The 20523-nt window shown below is 39.7% G+C and overlaps 1 protein-coding gene across 4 annotated transcripts in view; it reads left to right on the forward strand.

Moving 5' to 3' along the window:
• The window catches only part of LOC143745083 (regulating synaptic membrane exocytosis protein 1-like), a 58286-nt gene that overhangs the window by 1321 nt on the left and 36442 nt on the right, over positions 1-20523 (forward strand). For 2 of the 4 annotated variants that reach the window (XM_077236948.1, XM_077236947.1), the window contains exons 2-3: positions 18400-18701; positions 18892-19712. In XM_077236948.1, coding sequence (XP_077093063.1) covers positions 18403-18701; positions 18892-19712 — 1120 coding nt within the window. In that variant the 5' untranslated portion in view covers positions 18400-18402. Of the gene's footprint in view, positions 1-10480; positions 10533-18399; positions 18702-18891; positions 19713-20523 lie in introns of those variants that run through there. The other 2 variants (XM_077236946.1, XM_077236949.1) reach the window with 2 other exon arrangements.

Genomic DNA, 20523 nt, shown 5'->3' on the forward strand with positions numbered 1-20523 from the left:
GGGTGCTGCCCTTAGGTTAGTTTTGCTGAAATGAGCGCATGTTGTTTCTCGGATTACCTTGGTGTGTGTTATTAATAAGAGTGGCAGGCTTGATAATGGAGTCGCTAGATGCCTGTAGGTTAAACATGGAGAGCTACACCTACTCAATCTGGTGGATTGGAAAGAGTAGCTAAAAGCGATGAAGTACACTTAATAATTCTGTTGCTATGAGTATAGCATGAGTTGGTCCGAGTGAACAGACTTGAAAAAGTTCAATGCACCTTTTACGGAAATTCCTACCATTTAAAATGTAACTTCGATGATTTTCAACTCGCTTTGTATTGTTACAATATTGGTAGTATATGTAAATGAACAATGCTTAGAATGCTCATTATCAGAGAATGATCGTTCTCCATGCTACTTGGACCGAGAAATTCATGCTTATTTGTCAGCAAAATGCGTCATCCGGCGGACTATTGAAAGCTCTGGAGCTTTCGTGAAAACTACAGATTTTTATCTCCATTTGATTTTACATTTTTGTATCCCCACTCACGGACAGTGGGATCCACAGAGTAATTAACAACAGTTATTGTAAGATATAGGTTATCAGCAGAGGTGTAAAGAGTACAATACCATACTTGAGTAAAAGTACAGATACCTTACAACACAAATGATTCTATTACAATTTAAAAGTCACCAAATCCAATACGACTTGAGTAAAAGTCTAAGATTAGCTAATTTTAACAGTAGGCTACTTAAGTATTTTACTTGTACTGAATGTAGGCTTAAAGAGACATGCCAGTGAAAAACAAGGAACAGTTGAATTGAGAGGAGAGCAATAACGTTTATTTTCTAAAATCGTAAATAAAACTGAACACCTCAATATTGCAATAAATCAAGGTTGACACAACAGCCTTTTAAACGTCTACAAACAACCAAGACTATGTTAAGCTCAAGTGCTCAAACAGGGCATTAGTAAACCAATATCCTTCAAAAAGGTCTCTACAATATAACGGATAAATAAAATCATGTTACGTAAAATTAAAGAGTCAAAGCCTCCTCGCACTGGATGTGCTTTTTGTTTGGCTGCAGGCATGTCCTCATCTCATATATGAAATACTTGCGATTCAGAAACTACCTGCTAATGCACTCACATTTATGTAAGTAGCTATGTTGACAAGTTTGAATGAGTAAGGGCAAAACTCACAAGAAATAGTACCTTCAATGCCTTATAGATGGCGATTTCACTTATTTTGTAGCAGAAATAAACTGCTGGAGAAAACGTTAGGTGCCATGCAAAATGAAATGAGTAATTCCATTACTCTTCACAAATGTATTAGAGTAAAGAGTACATATTACTTTTTCAAAAATGTAGTCAAGTAGAGAGTAAAAGTTGCAAATAAATTTGATACTCTGTAAAACTAAATAGTAGCCAAAAAGATACTTAAGCACAGTAACTAATTACTAATACTCAAATACTTTACACAACTGGTTATCAGTGAAAATTGTATCATACTACAGTAGGTCTACTCTTCAAACAGCATTATGGTGAATGGCAACAGCAACAGCTTTCTTGTACACGGCGATGTTTTGTTCACTATGAACAATGAGCAATCTACAAATTCTGTAAAGGAATGAAAAAATCATACAGTGTACACCTGCCTTGATTGTGCATTTGTTTATCAGTGTACATTTGTATTAGCATTTTAGTGTCTGTGTGTTTTTTTTAGTATGGTGGCTGTGAAGCAGTAGGACCTACTTAGCAGAATGTCATGTTCTGGTTTTCAGTGACCCATGAACTACCTTTATTCTCAATGGGAATTATTCATGGGAAAATTTAGAGTAAATATCAGTGTAAAAGGTTGCACCTCCAAGGTTTGCCCTGTGGGTGGCAACATACCTGAAATTTACACCATCATAAAGTGCACACTTGCATGATCTCTCCTAGTAAGGAAAAAGTGAATAAATCCAAAATATTTATATGTAAAACTTTCCAAGACATTTTTGTTTTGTAACTGGACAATACAAGTGGTATTTTGACAGCTTTGATGCTGCTGATGTCAATGTAGATCTTTTATTTACTTATTATTCCACTATGCATCTAAATGGTTTGTTTTCATATCTGATTGTCATTTCATACTTTTCTCTCTTGTTCTTTCCCACCATCGACTGACCATCCTGTTTCTCTCTTACTGTGATGCCCTGTGATGCTGGAGAAGAAGGAGGACAAAGTGGTTAGCATTTTCTATTCTCTTTGTCACTGTGTAGTTTGAACTCTTATCTTTCCTTCACCTTGCTCCCCTCATTCACACACAAGCTCCTCAATGCATCTATGTTCTTTTGAGTTTACAAAACTTCGTTATGGCTTATTTTCATGCTACCTGCACAACACCCAGATTTGCAAAAGTTTTATGTGTATGGAAGCACGTGCAACTTGATTCTGTACTAAAAATGTTGGAGCTAATCTGCTTTCTTACTCTCATGAGGATTGTTTTAAAATTTTTAGATGTGTGTTTTGTCAGATTATAAAGGTTTCCTTTAATAATGATGTAATTTGGGTGACACGTCTTCTGTACACTCCCAAAATACAGGGTGATGTCAATAGATTAATTAGCAATTGATTTATCGAAACCGGAAGTCATTTTAGAAATAGCATGGGTGGTGTCATTGAGGCAAGATGGAGACTATGAGAACGGGCAAAATGGGGATGTACTACATAATGTGGTGGAGATTTAATTTCTTTTGGCAAGACACTGGTAAGATATCCCCACAAAGATGGCAATATCTGAAATCCTTGTCCTTGTGGGGAAATGTTTTGGTCCCCATGATAAAAACAGCTTATAAATCAGTGATGGTTTTTAAAAAATGTAAAAATGCAGAAAGTTTTATGTGATGTGTGTAGGTTTAGGGGATAGAACATACAGTTTGTACAGTATACCATTATGTCTATGGAATGTCCCCATTCAACTTGAAAGCACAGTGGTGCATGAATGGGTGTATTATTGCAGTGCATGGTGAAAGGTCCCTGTCGACTTGACTGCATATTTTTGTGAGTGAGAAAGTGTGTGTGTGTGTGTGTGTGTGTGTGTGTGTGTGTGTGTGTGTGTGTGTATTTCTGTATTTAACAATATGATTAAAATCATTTTTTTATTACTTAAAGTTTGGGGCCGTTAAGATTTTTTGAAAGAAACTAATACTTTTATTCATTTCTGAAGGATCGTGTGACACTCAAGACTGGAGTAATGATGCTGAAAATTCAGCTTTGCCATCACAGGAACAAATTGCATTTTAAAACATATGAAAATAGAAAACAGCTTTTAAATTGTAATAATATTTCACAATGTTACAGTTTTTTTTAATCAAATAAATGCAGCCTCTGTGAGCCTTTAAATATGGACATGTGTAACCTTTGTATACAATTATTGTTTATTAATCACCCACAATACACATTTTATGCAGTTTGTTACTTCACAAGCAAACTAGCACCCTTTATTTGTGATCTCAGGGCCTGAAAATGTGTCAAAAGAATGCATGTCCTGCTTGGCCTGCTATACTGAAATGTCCATGCACTGTGCCTTGTCCCATAGAGCTGCATTTGTAAATCAGAACAGTGCCATGCACTTCAGTGCTGCAAAAAGATCCCTGTAAATTCAATCCAGAGCTAATTATTCCAATGATTATCAGGCCTCTTGGTAATCTCTGTATTTTCTTCTTTAGCCAAGCGTTTCTTTCTGAGTGCTGCTGTTTTTGAAGTCAGATTATTTTCTCTAGGGCCTAGGCGGTACACTCGCCTCTCTGTCTCTTGCTCTCTCATTCTTTCTTTCTTTTGCAAGGATTCATTTTAGACTATGGTCAGCCAAGCTGGGCTTTGATGCTGTTTTTTTTTAACTCCAGTGCTACTGGAAAACACCAGCAGTGTCATTCCACTGGCTACCACCTCAAAGCGACACCATGAAATGATTAGTATTGATCTTTCTGCTCTTCCTTTGCATCTGGTTTGTGGATGCTTCATTGACAGGGACATTTGACCAAAGTCTTTCAGTGAAAACCACTGCTGTTTTAGTGTATCACTAAGATACTATTATAGTTTTTAATAAATATTTTGAATAGTTTTTTTTTTATATTTTGTTTTCATTTTCATTTGAAAGTTTTAGACATTTTGTTGTGTAGTTTTGTACATTTTTGTACAGTGTAAAAAAAGTTTTTACAATACTTTTACTCATCAAAATAAGTTAAGCAATTTACAACTTTTTTATATAAGATTATATAAGTTATTTATTTAAAAATATATATATGTAGTTTTGCTACATATATATGCAGCAGTTGAGTCAAATTGGACGACTACACTCTCAATCATTTAAGAGTTCATCTTTTGACAAAATTATTTACATTAAAAAAAATCCGTCAAGAATAGAACATTGTTGAAAATATTCTAATCAGGAATATCAATGCATAGAAATGATCCGTTAAAACCAACACGTTGAACGATGTTCACTAACCCGGTGAAGTTTTTCAATTGGATTGGCATTTATTCTCTTTTACATGCAGTGTGAATAATTTCACCCCGTTTCTTTAACATTCCGATACAATTTATGTGAGTAAAGATCAAATGTATACTCACGTGCGTTACTTGCGTTATCGTCTCTGACGGACAGCAAGTTGAAGCCGCTCAGACCGCCATGTTCACCCTCTTCTTGGAGAGCCATAGATATGTTGGAGAGCGATGTAGTCAAAACATCCGGCATTGTGGGTTTTCCAGAAAATGCGTGCACTCACTGGACCTCTGCTTCTCGTAAATACTACCGGGTATTCTGCGTGTTATTTTTTGACAGACATAGATGGTGTGATATTCAAATGATGTGGATTTGAAAACAGATGGAATTGTAAGATAATAATTATTTATTTCTTAGCTGGCAATTCAGTCAAGTGATTGATGCCTATGAGTGTTTGAGTAGGCCTACGTCAATGTTTTTAGTTCTAATATTCCAACCGCCAGCTAGCCCAAGTTTTTGACGGACGTGATTACGCGTCTAAGGGGTGAACTATGTTTGATTTTTCAAATGCTTTTTGAGTAGTTTATTATAGGCTACTTTTTTATGGATTGAAGTTTATTTTGTGGCTTAAATAAATAACATGTTACTCAGAGAATGTCGAAAATGTTACATTCAGCTGTCGCAAATTCGTTGACTTTTGAAAATCAAGTTAATAATTTACCAGGAAAGGTGCGGTTTTGATGCACAAAGTTTTTTTTACTGTCTCTTATACCAAAAATATTTTATTAAAACCCATGAAATTGTAGATCCTTTAGTAAATAATAGTGGAAAATCACTTTTTTATAACGTGTGTGTGTGTGTGTTTCAATAGTTTTAGTTATTTTAGTACATCAAGCTAAGCTAAATTAAAATTAGAAATGTTTGCTTGGCAAGATAAAATAAAAAAGTATTTTTTTCAAATATTTTTACTTCAGTTAATGTTTACTTTATTTCGAGTAAAGATTTTTTGAGTGTTTGTAGTTAACTACAATAACCCTGGTGAGAACGAACCCTTTGTCAGGCCTCCAGCAGGACTTTATGTAGTGAAAATAGGAGACAGATCCAGCTAGTGGGGATTTGAGTTTGAGGTCTACAGGGACAAGTAATGTGACAAGGAAATGCACATACGCACAAATGGCTGTCGGTACCATGGAAGGCGTTGTATTCATAGACCTCATCAATCTGCTTAATTCAGAGAAGGTCTGATGTTTGAAGAGGAAGTAGAGCTAAACTTATCACTGCATCGATCCGCAGATGGCTTGTCAAGCACGAGATGTATGTCTCGGTGACGAAAGAGTGAAAGTTGGTTTTGTAACATCAGCAGGGAGATGAAATAGATTATTTACACTATTGATCCTGTATTTAACAATCAGAATAGCCTTTGTACGAGGGACGGATGAAGAAGTGTTTTGCGAGAGGGCTGGTGGGTGAGCGTCTCCAGGCGCTGATGTACTGGCTCATTAGATGAAATGGACAGTAATGTCTTTTGTGGCAGTCTTTCATCCTTATTCGGGATTTCTAACATGCTGAATTATTGGTCTAGCTCTGCCTGTTGCCGGCCCAATTCATCAAGCTGTCGGAGGTGGAAGCGTGAACTGCTTTCTCCCTTTTCCTCCACTCACAGAACTCGAGCACTCCCATTTATTCATCCCGTTTGCATGGACCTGACCACGACAGATGACCCTGCCTGTCTGTATCTCGCCGAGTGATGGAAATGAAATTATATTAACAAGAAGGAGGAAGAGGTGGAGTCTGGTGATGAATGGCAGGCCTTCAGTTGCTAGTCAAACACAGCCAGCCGGAGTGAGATGACAGCTCGGTGGAAAATTAAGATGCTCAGCAGTTGTTTAGCATTTACATGATGTAAAGGAAATTCAGAACTGGTTAAGGTAAATCTTCTCAGTTGGTTCCCAACACAGTACCAAATTTGTTTATCATACTGAAGAAAAACAATGCTGTTAAAATCATTGATTTTTACATTTAATTTGATCTCTGTTGACGACCTTTGATTTTAATAACAAAAGACATTAAGGATTTTGGGGGGGGGGGTGTTACTTTTTTAAGTGTTTTTATACGCACTAAGGCTGCATTTATTTGATTACAAATATAGGCGTAATATTGTGAAATATTATTACACTTATTAAAATAGATTTATTCCTGATGTAAAGTTGAATTTTTCTTCAGTGTAACATGATCCTTCAGAAATCATCCTATGCTGATTTGGTGCTCAAGAAATATTTCCTATTATTATAAGTGTTGAAAACAGTTGTGCTTGCTGCTTAATATTTATTGTGGAAACTGAGATAAATTTTTTCAGGGAAGTATATTAACGCCCCGGTTACGATTGTAACTTCGGTTCCCTGAAGAGGGAACGAGACGTTGCGTTGAAATGATGCTGGGGGAACGCTCTGCGTGATTGCATCGTGAAGCACTTGTGCAATCAGTCCAATGGCATATAGGTGGGTGACGTCATGGCAGGAAGCTATAAAGCGCACCAAGACCAAACATTGTCAACTTCTGATAGGTTGAAGCAAGTCAATCACAGGCATGCCGGAAGTATGACAGGGTGATGCAACGTCTCGTTCCCTCTTTAGGTAACCGAGGTTACAATTTTAACCAAGGTGTTCCGTTTAAAGGGAACTTGCGTTGTGTTGAGATGACATGGTGGGAACGTCTATACCAACACCACCATAGTGACCAGTGTCTGTCTTGTGTGAAATCAGCCAAGCACAACAAAGACAGAATCACCTGAGACCCAGGAGTGAAGCCCAAAACTAGGTTGTAAACCCGACGATTGTTTGCGGAAAGGAACAGCCCGCCGCATTACACACCTCTTGTAGGGATACCCCTAATACAAGGCTACAAAGCCGCCATACTCCTCCTGCTCCAACGCACCACAGAGGAAACCGGTTTGTTTCCTGTGCAGGGAGCTCTAGAGTGATCGTGGCCTCAACAACCTCATTTGAGAGACCTGAGTCTATGAGTTGTGCCCCCTCAGAGGCCAAACCCACATTTCTATTACTCTGTTCTCCAGAACTCCCGGAAGTAGAATAACTAGGGTACGTAAGCATCGCCACGTGACTCTGATCATGCGATAGGGGTTGCTCCTCGGGAAAAACAGCCAAATAATATACGCGCTGCCTCGGCAAATGTGCAATCTGAGCCATTAGATTCTCATTGCAGAGATGCAGAACCCGTAATCTACGCGCTGTCTCGGCACACCCGAGTTCCGAGATCGAGTCACAGAATCTTTATTGCAGACCCTTAATCTACGGACTCTTATGCAGCCCCGTAATCTACACGCTGCCTCGGCACACGCAAGATCCAAGATCGAGTCACTGAATCTTTATTGCAGACCCGTTATCTACGAGCTGCCTCGGCAAACGCGAGATCCGGGCCAAATAATCTTTATTGACTTTTTTCCCTCGAGAAGAAAGCCAACAGGAGCAGAGCTAAAACTCTCGATAGTGCATATGTTACACGTCGGGAATTTATGAATGAACACTGTCAGCCCCCTTTTGCTAGAAATGACAATGCATGCTCTACTCCCAAACAATCAACAAATGCATCGCGTTTGTCCCCACTCGTAATGAAGTGAGGGTAGGGAGGAACGCACGATCCAAAATGCCGTTTGCTCGCCATTATATTCCTGTCAAAATATATTATATGCTTGTGGACAAACAACAATAAATAGACAGAGACCGTTTCACACAGAGCATTTGCTGAAGACACAGAAGATGACAATGTTTGGTCTGGGCCCGCCTATATGCCATTGGACTGATTTCACAAGTGCTTCACGATTACAATCAAGCAGAGCGTTCCCACAGTGTCATCTTGACGCAATGCGAGTTCCCTTGAAAGGGAACGGTAATAATAGCATAAAATTCATTTTTTGTAACAATGTTAAAGTCTTTAGTGTTACCTTTGATCATTTTAATGCATCCTTGCTGAATAAAAATATTTATCTAAAAAAAAACAAAAAAACTTTTGTACGGTAGTGTACAGTTTCTCCTACCTTTTAAAAGTGTATTTATTTTGCTATCCTATCCCAACTATGCATTATATTATATAGTTGCTTCCATTTTATTACTTACTTTTAGCTCAGGTTTTACCTTGACTCCAACAGAACAGACCTGTAAAACACCTTTTTGCTGCAACCCACCAGATGTGAACCACAGCTGTTGAGTGTGCTTAGTGATTTAGACAGAGAAACCATACAAACAAGTGTTGCATCGGATTTTTGATTGAGAAGAATGTATCAGCAGAGCTTTTGCGAAACTGGAGTTCAGGAGTTTGTTTCAGTGAGATGTGAGGGGCACATTGTAGTGCTGCATGGAGAAGAGCCACTGGAGATATTCATGATATTTTGATGCTCAATCGATTAATCTTTTACATGCACACTCAAGTACTGTTCATGCATATGTAAACACGTATACTTCCACAAGAACTGAGACTGAGACAAATTTTTCTTGCATCTCAAAAGCATGGACAGAGTTCAGTTTTACACAAACAAAAATATACCATGCACACACACATATAAAGTACATACATGCAGATGGGAGTTCATTTTTTGTGAGCAATCCACTAAAGAAAATGAAGAATGTCTCTCTGACATTTTTGTAATGTGTTGATATTGTTCATTTATTGCTCTTTTATCTAAAATAAATAAATAATATATTATATAATATTTTAGTTGTGTAATATTTAATATATTTGTATATTTACAGCATATAAGAAGTCAATAAGTGAAAAGTCTCAGTGCTCCCTATATGACTGTTCCATGGTTACAAATAGACAGAATTTGCTTCACCTTAAAGTCCCACTCAAACAACAACACAGAGCTTTAACACCTTGGAAAAAGACGTGTTTCTCTGCTGTTTTCACACCGATCCTTGGAGAATAAAAAAAAGGGAGGTGGTGAGAGAGTGGATGCTGTAGCAGGTTTTCCTATTTAAACTGAATTTTGCACCTATCCTGTAATCCTAATCCTTACACCTATCCTGTATCTTAATTGTACTTTTCTTTTTTTTCTTTTCTTTTTTTTTATAGGTGATTTATCTCAAATTGATTTGAACAGGATATCTGTAGAGTTTTAATTTCTTTCGGGTCTGATGAGATTTGTTCATGTGATGGTTGTCGTTGAGATTTTGGTGAAGCTGTAGTTATTGTTTGATCTGAAGTTGAAATCAGCAGAGAGGAAGAGAGATTAGGCTTGTTTGAGATGTGCCTTGCCTCGATTGAAATGCTGTAGTCGAGAGTTGGCGGCTGCAGTGAGGGGAGGAGTGAAAAAAGCGCAGGCAAGTCGGACAGATCTTTCTTCTCGCAGTGGATCCTACACCAGCGAGATCAAAGGAGGATATCGCGGGATTCACGCTCGTGCAAGGTGTTGAAAATAAACTGGATGTAATTTAAGTTCTGTTGCTTTTATATGAAAATAAATATAATGAACAAGACACTCAAAGTACCTGTTATTTAATTCCATTACAAATACGTGTTTATCAATCATTTTTACTTTAATTCAGACATGTGTATATATATATATTCCCAAACTTTCTGACAGTATGATGTAATTTTATTAAAAAAAAAAAAAAAAAAAAAAATATATATATATATATATATTAATAAAATTACATCACACTGTCAGAAAGTTTGGGAATATTCGCTCATGATTTATACACATAAAAACATGATATCAGAGTTTTCAAATCAAACATTTTAAAAGAGAACAATACATCACGGTTGTTTAAACCAATGAGCATTAAGGTGTGTCGTCAGCAAGTCGTTTCCCATTATGCGTTTGATCAGCGCAGTCGGTGGAGAGCAACTGCAGAACCTGACACGTCCGCCTTGCGGTCGCGAGAGTTTTTTTACATACTGTACGTCAGCATGACATCAGAGACAGGCGAACCGCACTCGGACACATTTCTAACCGGCATGCATCTCTCGCTGATCACCGGTGATCAGTTCTGCACAGATTTTGCTCATCTCAAACAAGCCTATTCTGGACAGAGAGCCTCACAGGTACCAGGGCCTTTACTGATAATTAGCAGATGTTAATTAGCTTGATAATTAGCCCATCTCCTGCAGGAGTTTGAGTATCCTGCAAGGGTGAGACTGACCCTCTCATGGCCTCGGTCTCTATCTTTCTCAAACTGACCCCTGGGATTGTTGTTTGTAATAATAGCATATAGCCACTGTTTTTGTTTTATGAAGTTGAAGCTGGAACCAGATTTTTGCTATATAAGAATTAGGCTATTATTGGTTAAATCAAACCAATTGTCACACTTAGGTACGCACAATGTCATTCTAGTTTTTGTTTGAATTGAAATCTCTAATGGTCTTATTATGCCAAATATCAGTGTAAAATATCTGTAGAAAAAATGGATAAGGTACCATTCATTTTCTGCCAGCTATTATCCGTTATGTTTACAGGCAATTCCTTTAACCCTAAAACACAAAACAATGTAATGTGTATCAAAATGTGTATAAAACACCTGTGAAAAATCAATTAACAAACAAAACACAGTATTGTACCCTATTTTTAAGGATTTTTCTTAGAGTTTAACAGATTCCACTGCAACCATAAAAATCAGAATGTTGATGTTCCCTTTCAGTTCTGTCACGTTCGACGTAGTCGGACGTACCGTACTGATTTGGATCGCTTTGAGAGACCGATCTACTTCGAGTGTAATAAAACGAGCCAATGTGATAATTGCATCAGAGGCTCCTGGGGCATATGGCATCCGCAGCCGCAGTAACGCTGCTGGGTTGCTTCATATGAGACCACTTCAGCACTGGCTTCACAGCCGAGTCCCGAGATGGGCGTGGCAGAGCGGCACACTCCATGTGACACCCCGGCCTGCCGACAAACCCTCAGCCTGTGGTCAGACCCTTCGTTTCTCTGGGCTGGAGTGCCCCTAGAACAAGTATCCAATTATGCTGTGGTCTCCACAGATGCAACTCCAGCTGTGGGGCCACGTACAATGCGCATGCAGGAGCAGGGATCTGGACGGGCCCCCAACTGCATTGGCACATCAGCTGCCTCGAGTTGCTAGCAGTACACCTTGCTCTAAGGACATACTTGCTGCTCGGCAAGCATGTGCTGGTCCGTATGGACAACACTGCGACCATTGCGTACATCAACCATCAAGGTGGTCAAAGGTCCTCACGCATGTCGCAACTCGCCCACCATCTCCTCCTATGGAGTCAGCGGCTGGAGTTTGGTGGGCGTTCTGGCGCAATATGGCTGCCGTCGCATCATCCAGGGGGATGCTGCACATCGGTGGTGGTTGAGGAGATTCCCCCTTCCATGTAAAGCGCTTTGAGGTCCCAGAAAAAGCGCTATATAAATGTAACAAATTATTATTATTATTATTGTTATTAGAAGCATCTGAGGTCGCTTCGTGCCACTTATATCCCCGGCCTGCTCCATTGTGCTGCCAACGTGCTCTCACAACAGCCTGTGGCCCAGGGAGAGTGATGACTCTATCCTCAGGCGGTCCAGCTTTGGGGCCATTTCTGGGCTGCACAGATAGATCTGTTTGCCTCTCCGGACTCGTCCCATTGCCAGTTGTTTTACTCCCTGACCGAGGGGACCCTCGGCACGGATGCACTGGCACACAGCTGGCCCCGGGGCCTCTGCAGGTATGCGTTTCCCCCAGTGAGCCTTCTCGCACAGACACTGTGCAGAGTCAGGGAGGAAGAGAAGCAGGTCTTGCTAGTTGCCCCTTATTGGCCCAACCGGACCTGGTTCCCGAACTGATGCTCCTCTCAACAGCCCCTCCCTGGCCCATTCCTTTGTAGATCTGCGGGCTGGGCGACACCAAACACGTTCGCTAGATTCTATAGCCTACGTGTTGAGCCGGTAGCTTCCCGTGTGCTCTCTTCGCATTGAAGTCAGTCAACAACGTAAGCTCCGCTCGAAGTGTCGGCTTGATGCGCCATTCCCCTCCTATGGACTGGATATGTGCACCATTCTTGCTCCAGTAGAGTTCCTCCTCAGCTGAACCCTATTAAGTTCCTCCACACCCTTCGGCAATGGTCATGGTGGAGCGTCCGATGCCAGGCCTAACACTCGTATCCATTGGTGGAACCTATGCTAGGCTGGGTCCTATATGTTGTGATACCTACGGCGATCCCATATGTGTATTCTTCCACGGTACGGCTCCCTGCGGCGAGCCTGTGTCTTTCCCTTGGCAGAACCCACTCTGGCGTCTCTGACCGGTGTTGTCTCTCCCCCTGCTATAGGCCGGAGCCACTTCAGTGACATTCCATATGTTGTACTGCCCGGAGATGCCCAGTCCATATGTGTAACCACCACATTATACCTCCCTAAGGGGAGGATGTGGCTACTGCAGCGCCTCCCTTTCCACCGAAAGGGCACTCTTTCACAGTGTTATCCAAGTCTGTCTTAGTGGGTCATGCACAACAGCAGTGGACTTCCCTGGAATAAATGTGGGGGGATCAGGACAGGAGGCTTTCGCTAGGCACTGGAAGGTGGCAGCACTAGGTGGCTGGTTAATTGGGATCCCAATCAGTACGGTACGTCCGACTACATTGAACGTGACCGAACTGAAAGAAAACGTCTCGGCTACTCATGTAACCCTCGTTCCCTGAAGGAGGGAATGGAGACGTAGTCCTGTCGCCACTATTGCTGGATCAGCGCTGACTCCGGGCTCCACTCACCTGCTGCTCATTATATTCTCGCGCTGCGAGGCAGAGTAGCTGATGCAATTATCGCATTCCAATGTATATTGGCTCGTTTTTCTTACACTCGAAGTAGATTGGTCTCCCCAATCAGTACGGTACGTCCGACTACATCTCCGTTCCCTCCTTCAGGGAACGAGGGTTACATACGTAACTGAGACGTTTTGTTTCATGTTCATGTCTTTTATTTTGAAGTTTAGACACAGTTATGGCCTGTGTCTCAATGTGCATACTATGCATCCTAAATAGTATGGGACAGTCATTTCCAATACTATTTAGGGTAGATAGGGTGGAATGTATGCACATTGGGATGCAGGGATGGGTTCCTGTTTGTCATGTGATTCCCTTGTCCTCATGTGATCATTTCATGTGCTTCCCTAGTCTCATTTGTAACGTTCTTATTGGTTCATTGTGTTCAGATCTGTCTTGTTAAGTCATTAGTCTTTTTATATATATTGCCCTCATGTTACCATTGTCTCTTGTTTAGCTTTGTTTGTTTGATTCACTGTTTGGTGAGTGTCATGTCATGTAGTCGCTGGTACCAATACCAGTCAAATTTCACGGTTCTCTGTACCAATTACAGTACCATAGCAAAAGTTTTGTAATTATTTTGTTAGTTTTTTATTTAAATTGAACTATTTGAAAATATATTAAATAAATGAATTTTGTTCAGTTAAATAAACATTGCATTAAAAAAATCAAATGAAAACTCTGTAAAAAACAAACAAAATCAATCACATTAATCATTACAGGTTACAGAACAAGAGGCAGGTCTATCTCACTTACACTTTAAGATTTAATGCACTGGTCTATTTTGACTTTTTTTGTTGTTGTCATGTTCGTTGTCAAACATCGCAGTTTCAGATTCAACCACTCATTTTAGTAGTTTTTTAATTCCAAAACATTTCCCCAGGTCATGTTGCTAAATACACACTGAAAAGTGTGTGGGGGGGCCCCACACACACACACTTTTATACAGATTATGAATGGGCTATATTAGAAAGTGACCAGAGAGTGGTGCCATTATAATCAATGAAGCTAAGCTCGACAATGAAAAATCTGTCTATACTGCTTAATATGCATGAATATAATGAAATGACTTGTAGTATGTAGAGCTCATGCTGAACAAACTCGCAAACAAAATGCCATATTAAGCAGATTCTGACTTGAACACCTCTGATTGGCCTTTGCATTCACACACTCTTCAAACATGTTTTTGATTGTCTTCAATGCTCAACGCTACAAAAACACGTAAATAGAAACCTTTGATGCTCTTCACAGAGGCCTTACACAAATACATACGGGAACGTTTGAAATCAGGCCCTCTCAGCGGGTCCTGGATTGACCCTGTACTCTATACTACCGGTACTGCAGCAAGACTGGTAATGTTACGTTTTTGAAATTTAAATATAGACTTAGTATTGGTGCTTTTGACTACACTATAGTCTTTAATCTTAAAATATTCAGAAAAAAATTATTCCTTGTGACCCATTTAATATCTAACTTCAATTTTAAAGGGTCACCCCTCCCAGGGATTGAACCTACCACTGTATTGCTTGCAGCACAGACTGTCACAGCTGTCTTGTGCTTTTACAGTTCTTGCAAGGAAAATTTCTTGGAAAAACTCAGTTTGTTGAATTACAAAGCAATTGCTGAATTAAGACATTCTATAAAACTGTAAAGCTGTGCATTATTAATACAGTATTATACTTTTATTGTCTGTAGACAGGAACACATAATATTAACGCAGTTTGTCTTGATTAAAACGGCTGCCTCCTCCTGTCTTGTTGTCTATAAGTGATCTGTGATCTGAGAGCAAGTGTCTCTCTCTCACACTCTGTACAGTGTTGTTGAAGGAGAGGTGGCTGGTATTTGAGTGTTGTAATCCATGTGGGGAGGGTCGGGTCTGTGCCTGACAGCTGGGGATTCTGCTGCTGATTTACTTTAGATTAGTTTGGAGCTCAGCCAGCACTGTTCAATCACAGTATAATGCTTTTTCATTGTAAGAGTGCTGCCCCTCTCTGCCCTGTACACACCATGCCATCTTTTTACCAACACCACTCCCACCATGCCTACATTGTGTCATGCATGTGCGTTTTTTGTTTGTTTGTTTTCAAATTAAAATTGTGTATAATTAGCCTGGTGCATAGAGTAGAGTCAGACAGGGCTCTGGGTCAAAATTGCTACCAGCAGAGACTAAAATAATAATAATAATTTTTTTTTTTTTTTAATTAACCAAACTTAAACTAACCTGAAAATGAAAACAGAAAATATAAAAATAAAATTAATAAAAAATATTAATAAATACTGTATAATATACAAATAATATAAAATTAACACTGTTTAGAGATTTGTGTTTGAATGTGTCTCTAATTTCAGTTTCAGTGGGGGGAAAAAATTAAATTAAGCTTTGGAAACACAATGTGAAGTAAACAATCAAAACCAAAATGTGACGTGATGATAGACCATAGGACTGAGGAAGGTTAAATAATTTAATATAATTACAGCTACTTTTGAGTTTGATGATTCGATTTTGTACAGTAGGTAACATGGCTGTAATTGTTATTTTACTTAATTGATTCATATAAAGTTTGTGTTATTAATGGGTGACACTTTTTATGGGTATAGGCGGAAAAACACTTGAAGGTAAAAATGGACTGAAAAGTCAATTCCGGGGGACAAATATTGCCCTTTTTAATGAAAAGGTTAATGTCTGACTTATACAGAATGATGATACGTCTAAATAAAGATGATTGAGCGTTTCAATTACATGGGTTGAGGGTTTTATCACCCCAGTCCTGTCATAGATGTGGAGATGGTGTCTGCTTACAGTGTGTAAATGTTACTTTTCACTTTTTTAAATTTTTCTATGCTATTAAAATGTTAGAAAATTAGTGTTGATTTGTTTAGTTTATGGTTCCAGTACAGCAAAATCATGTGCATTTTGATTTTGAGTTTAGATTTATTAAATAAGTTAGTAAATAAGTTAGTTGAGTGACAAAGTAAAAGAAGAAAGAAAAAGAAACGGAAACTAGGACAGGAGTTCTGGTAGCAGGTGGCACATTTGAACATTTCGTTTTCCGACTATAACCACAGAGCGTGTTTGTCTGGCAAGGACATTAACAGCAGAAGGCTGTGTGTGCGTAAGCTTGTGCGTGTATATGTTTGCGTCTCTCTGTGTGTGTGTTTGAGCTGTGTAAGATCACTTGTTTGGCCTTGCATCCGCAGGATCAATGGTAGTCTTCACTGAGTAAAGTTATGCAGTGAGCTGGGGAATTTTTTAACATATCCCCAATGGTGCTGGGCGGCTGCCTAGATAAATATAGATGTGTTGATGCGTGTCTCTCCCTCGCTTACTCTCTCGCTCAACCTCCCAAGCTTTTAATCAAAAGCAATCTGGAGGAGGGAAGTGGAAAAAAGGAGAAAAAATTTGGAATGTGCCAAGATCTTTTGTGTTCCTCGCTCCTGATCCTCCTGCTAAAGGAATCAGCAGGCTGGTTTTCTGTGTGTGGAGGAGGGTGATGGATAGCGCTGCTAATGTTTGTGTGTAGCACGGCCCGATCCTCCATGCTTTTCCCCACAGTTCCTGCGAATCTTCCCACAGTGACCACGGTCAATGCCTTTGCTCTGCGGGCATGAGATTACATCCCAAATCCACGCGATTTCAAGTTTCAACCTCTTGTTTCAACAACACCCACCTTCAGTCAGCTGAAATTAGTACCTTATATGCATTGTTTGTCTTTACATTTATCCCTGCTAGCACAACAGTTTCCTTTCTGTCTCATTTTTTTCAGTTCACACCTCCTCCTGCCTACCTTATTCCTTATAGCGAGCTGCCGTTTTGTCTGTCAGACCTGAGTCACGTATCGGAGGGTTTTAGTCTCTGCCAGATTATGTCTTTTTTAACGCCTCAGCTTTTATTTTTGGTATTTACGTGATTAAGAACAGTTAACTGACAACCTTGGCAACATACAGGCTTTCATCTGTAGCTCTGTCAGTGAAGACATGTTTCATGGGAACTTACGGTTACATGTACAGTAACTTTTTTTGAACTATTGGTTTATTAAAAAATGGGGGCCCATTTGTTAACATTATTTAACCACATTAGTTACATGAGCTAACAATTAAACTGACTGATATATATATATCAGGTTATAATTAATTATAAATAGGCTATATAGATCAGCTTTCAGAATTAACTGTATAGCTGCACAAAATTAATTTTAAATTTACTAATCTGTTCATCCACTGAACCGACAATCAGAGCTGTCCGACAATCTTCTGTCAACTATTAAGAAAGATTATTCTCCTGGCCAAGAAGATTTCATTTTCACTAAACAGTACAAAAGCATGTAGCAAGATCAAATGTTTATGTGACTTTAATTTGTGAGCCTCATATACAGACAATAAAACATGGAAATAATGGGTTTAATAAATGAAACTACGGGTACATACAATTAAACTGAGCGAAGTATATATTCAGAATAAAGAAAAGTAAAGAAAAAGAGAAAGAAGAAGAGCAAAGAATGGCAAAATTTACAATCAGTTAACCACACCCTAATGAGAGCCACAAGATAATCAAAATCACCTTCTTAAAAGTGAATAAAGCTTAGAGACGCATCTAAAGATTGATCAAATTATTACTTGTATTGGCTTTGGTGCTGAACAAGGGTCCTTATTCTTGTAAAATACGGATATTCTTCATTAGTTTATTAGGAGTGAGCTGAAGCGTTTGTTGAATTCTTCCAGTGAACGGTTGGAGAAGCTTGAGGAGAAAGTTGGGAACTGTTCTGTTTAATGTTATCAGTGCCAAAAAAAGGTGATAACGGCTTTCAATGGATTTGAAGTGTTGTTTTTTTAGAAGCCATAGGAAGCCAACCTGAATTTTTTTTTTTTAAGATTTGTCTTTTTCTTTATCATGGACATAACTGATGTCATTGACCCAGAATCATGAATTGCATGAATGTGCCATCCTTATTTTGTCTGTCTTTTTTCCCCTAGTATTATATTTAACACACAGGTGAAGTGTGCAATTGTTTTCCAAACACTTTTTCGTATCCTAGATTAAAATAAATAAATTAATTAATTAATTAATTAATAAGCCACTTGTACAGTAGGTTGATTAATTTGTTGCCAACCACCCTCACACAGCATTTGAAGTGTGATATTTCTTCTACCTCAGGTAATGTGGGTGTGTAACCAGTGCCGAAAGCAACAGGATATACTCACTAAATCAGGAGAATGGTTTCCCAGCCATGGCCCCAAACTTGGAGAGCTGGGTTCTGCAGTGAGTGAACCAGCCATGTGTGGAGACCCCGTTGGAGAGAAGAAGATGCGCTCTAGGTCTCAGAACCCTCTCGACTCCTCCGTTTCTACTGCCCATGACACCCAGTCATCTGCCCCAAACGACCGCAGAATAGGCCCCTCTACAGGGTCAGCCGACGCGCCGTCATCGCGCTCACGCAGTGAGCCTCCACAAGATCGGTACACTTCAACCTCTCTCCCTCTCTCTCAATACAACATCTAGAATATCACAGTTTATATATATATATATATATAACTAAAATTGTATTAAACCATGACACTCTACTTGACACTTATCATATTGTGCCTACTTATTATAAGGTATGCAACTGTCTGAATCTCTGATGCTGTGTGATTATTTGACCTCTAGAAAAAAGCCACCAGCAGCCTCTGATCAGAATGGCAAGTCAGGGCCAAGAGGAGAGAGGCGGCGAGGTCTATCCAAAATCCACTCCCAGGGTTCCGAAGAGCGAGAGTCCGGAGAAAATCGGAGAGAAAGTCGAAGACTGATGAAGACTCGCTCTCAGGAGCACGACAGTCCTGAAACTAGGAGGACTGAGGGGGAGCAGAAACCACCCAGGGAACAGTGCAGGACTGACCCAAATGCTCCACATCATCCGGCCAAACTCCGGCCTGCGAAGCCTGATGGACGTATGCATCCTAAGCTGAGGGAAGCGGGGGAGATGGTGCAGGACAACAGAGGTGCAAGAAGATGGGCAGATGGGCGGCAGACCTCGCTGGAGGGCCAGCAACAGGCCTACGTTCCAGAGAGGTCAGCGGGGGGTACAGGTTTGCAGGATGCACCGGCTGTGCAGGGTCCTCCTGCTAAAACGAACCACACCCCTCAGCCGCCAGCTCCGGGGTTCAGGGTGGGTCCTGCCATGCCCGCAGGTCCCCCTGAACTTAGGGAACCTCAGGAATGGGACAGGAAGTTGCAGCCGAGCCACCTGGACCCTGGCTCAGCTGCACTACTGCGCAAATCGAAACGTCAAAAAGAGAGCATGCTGCGCAACGATTCGCTCAGCTCTGACCAATCGGAGTCTCTACGACCACCCCCGCCCCGCCCGTACAAGAGCAAACGGGGTGGCAACAAGAGACAGATGTCCATCAGCAGCTCTGAGGAAGAGGGCGGTTCAACACCGGAGTACACCAGCTGTGAAGATGTGGAGATCGAGAGCGTCAGCGAGAGAGGTTGGTCGGGTTTGCATAAACACGCTCCTCCATAAATCAGAAAAGGAAACCAGCATCAATATGAATGTAATATTTGATTCAATTTATAAATTTTGTGGTTTTTGCAATGCGCACAAATCTAAGCAAATGGATTAGCGATGACTATCAAGTGGTTGTATAAATTAATTTTGAAAGCTGCGAGGCTCTTCACTTCCTTTGTGTGCAAATGCCAGGGTTTACAACCAAGGGTTTTGACCCATTATTATCCGTAAAGATACTGCAGGAGGTCCGTTGAGAACCTATACTTTATAGATCACACACATTTCTTTAAAAAAATTATTTAACATTAAATATATACAGTACTGTTCAAAAGTTTGGGGTTGGTAAGATTTTTTAAAAGCTTCAGAAATCATTGTAATATGCTAATTTGGTGCTCAACAGGGCTCGACATTTAGGCTTGTCCGCATTTTTGCAAACAGTTGTGCTGCTTAATAGTTTTCTGGAATCTTTTTTTGTTTTAGAAGTGAATAGAAAGTTCGAAAGACCAGCAGTTATTTTTATCTTTCTAAACATTGTAATTATTATTAATAATAATATAATTGTCTTTACTGTCACTTTTTGCAATTAAATGCATCCTTTCTGAATAAAAGTAATAATTTTATTAAATAAAATATTACTGAGAGACCCCAAACTTTGAAATGGTAGTGTATTGAAAATAATACTATAATAAAGTAGTTAATAAAATAATATATTGTATAAAAAAAACTTTTTTCGTATTGGGGTGCATACAAACCTCATGAATGTACTAATAAATTACATATCCAGGTTTCTG

The sequence above is a fragment of the Siphateles boraxobius genome, unplaced genomic scaffold (genome assembly GCF_051911475.1).
Source record: "Siphateles boraxobius isolate OS27281-9 unplaced genomic scaffold, OSU_SipBor_1 20, whole genome shotgun sequence".
Classification (NCBI taxonomy): Eukaryota; Metazoa; Chordata; class Actinopteri; order Cypriniformes; family Leuciscidae; genus Siphateles; species Siphateles boraxobius.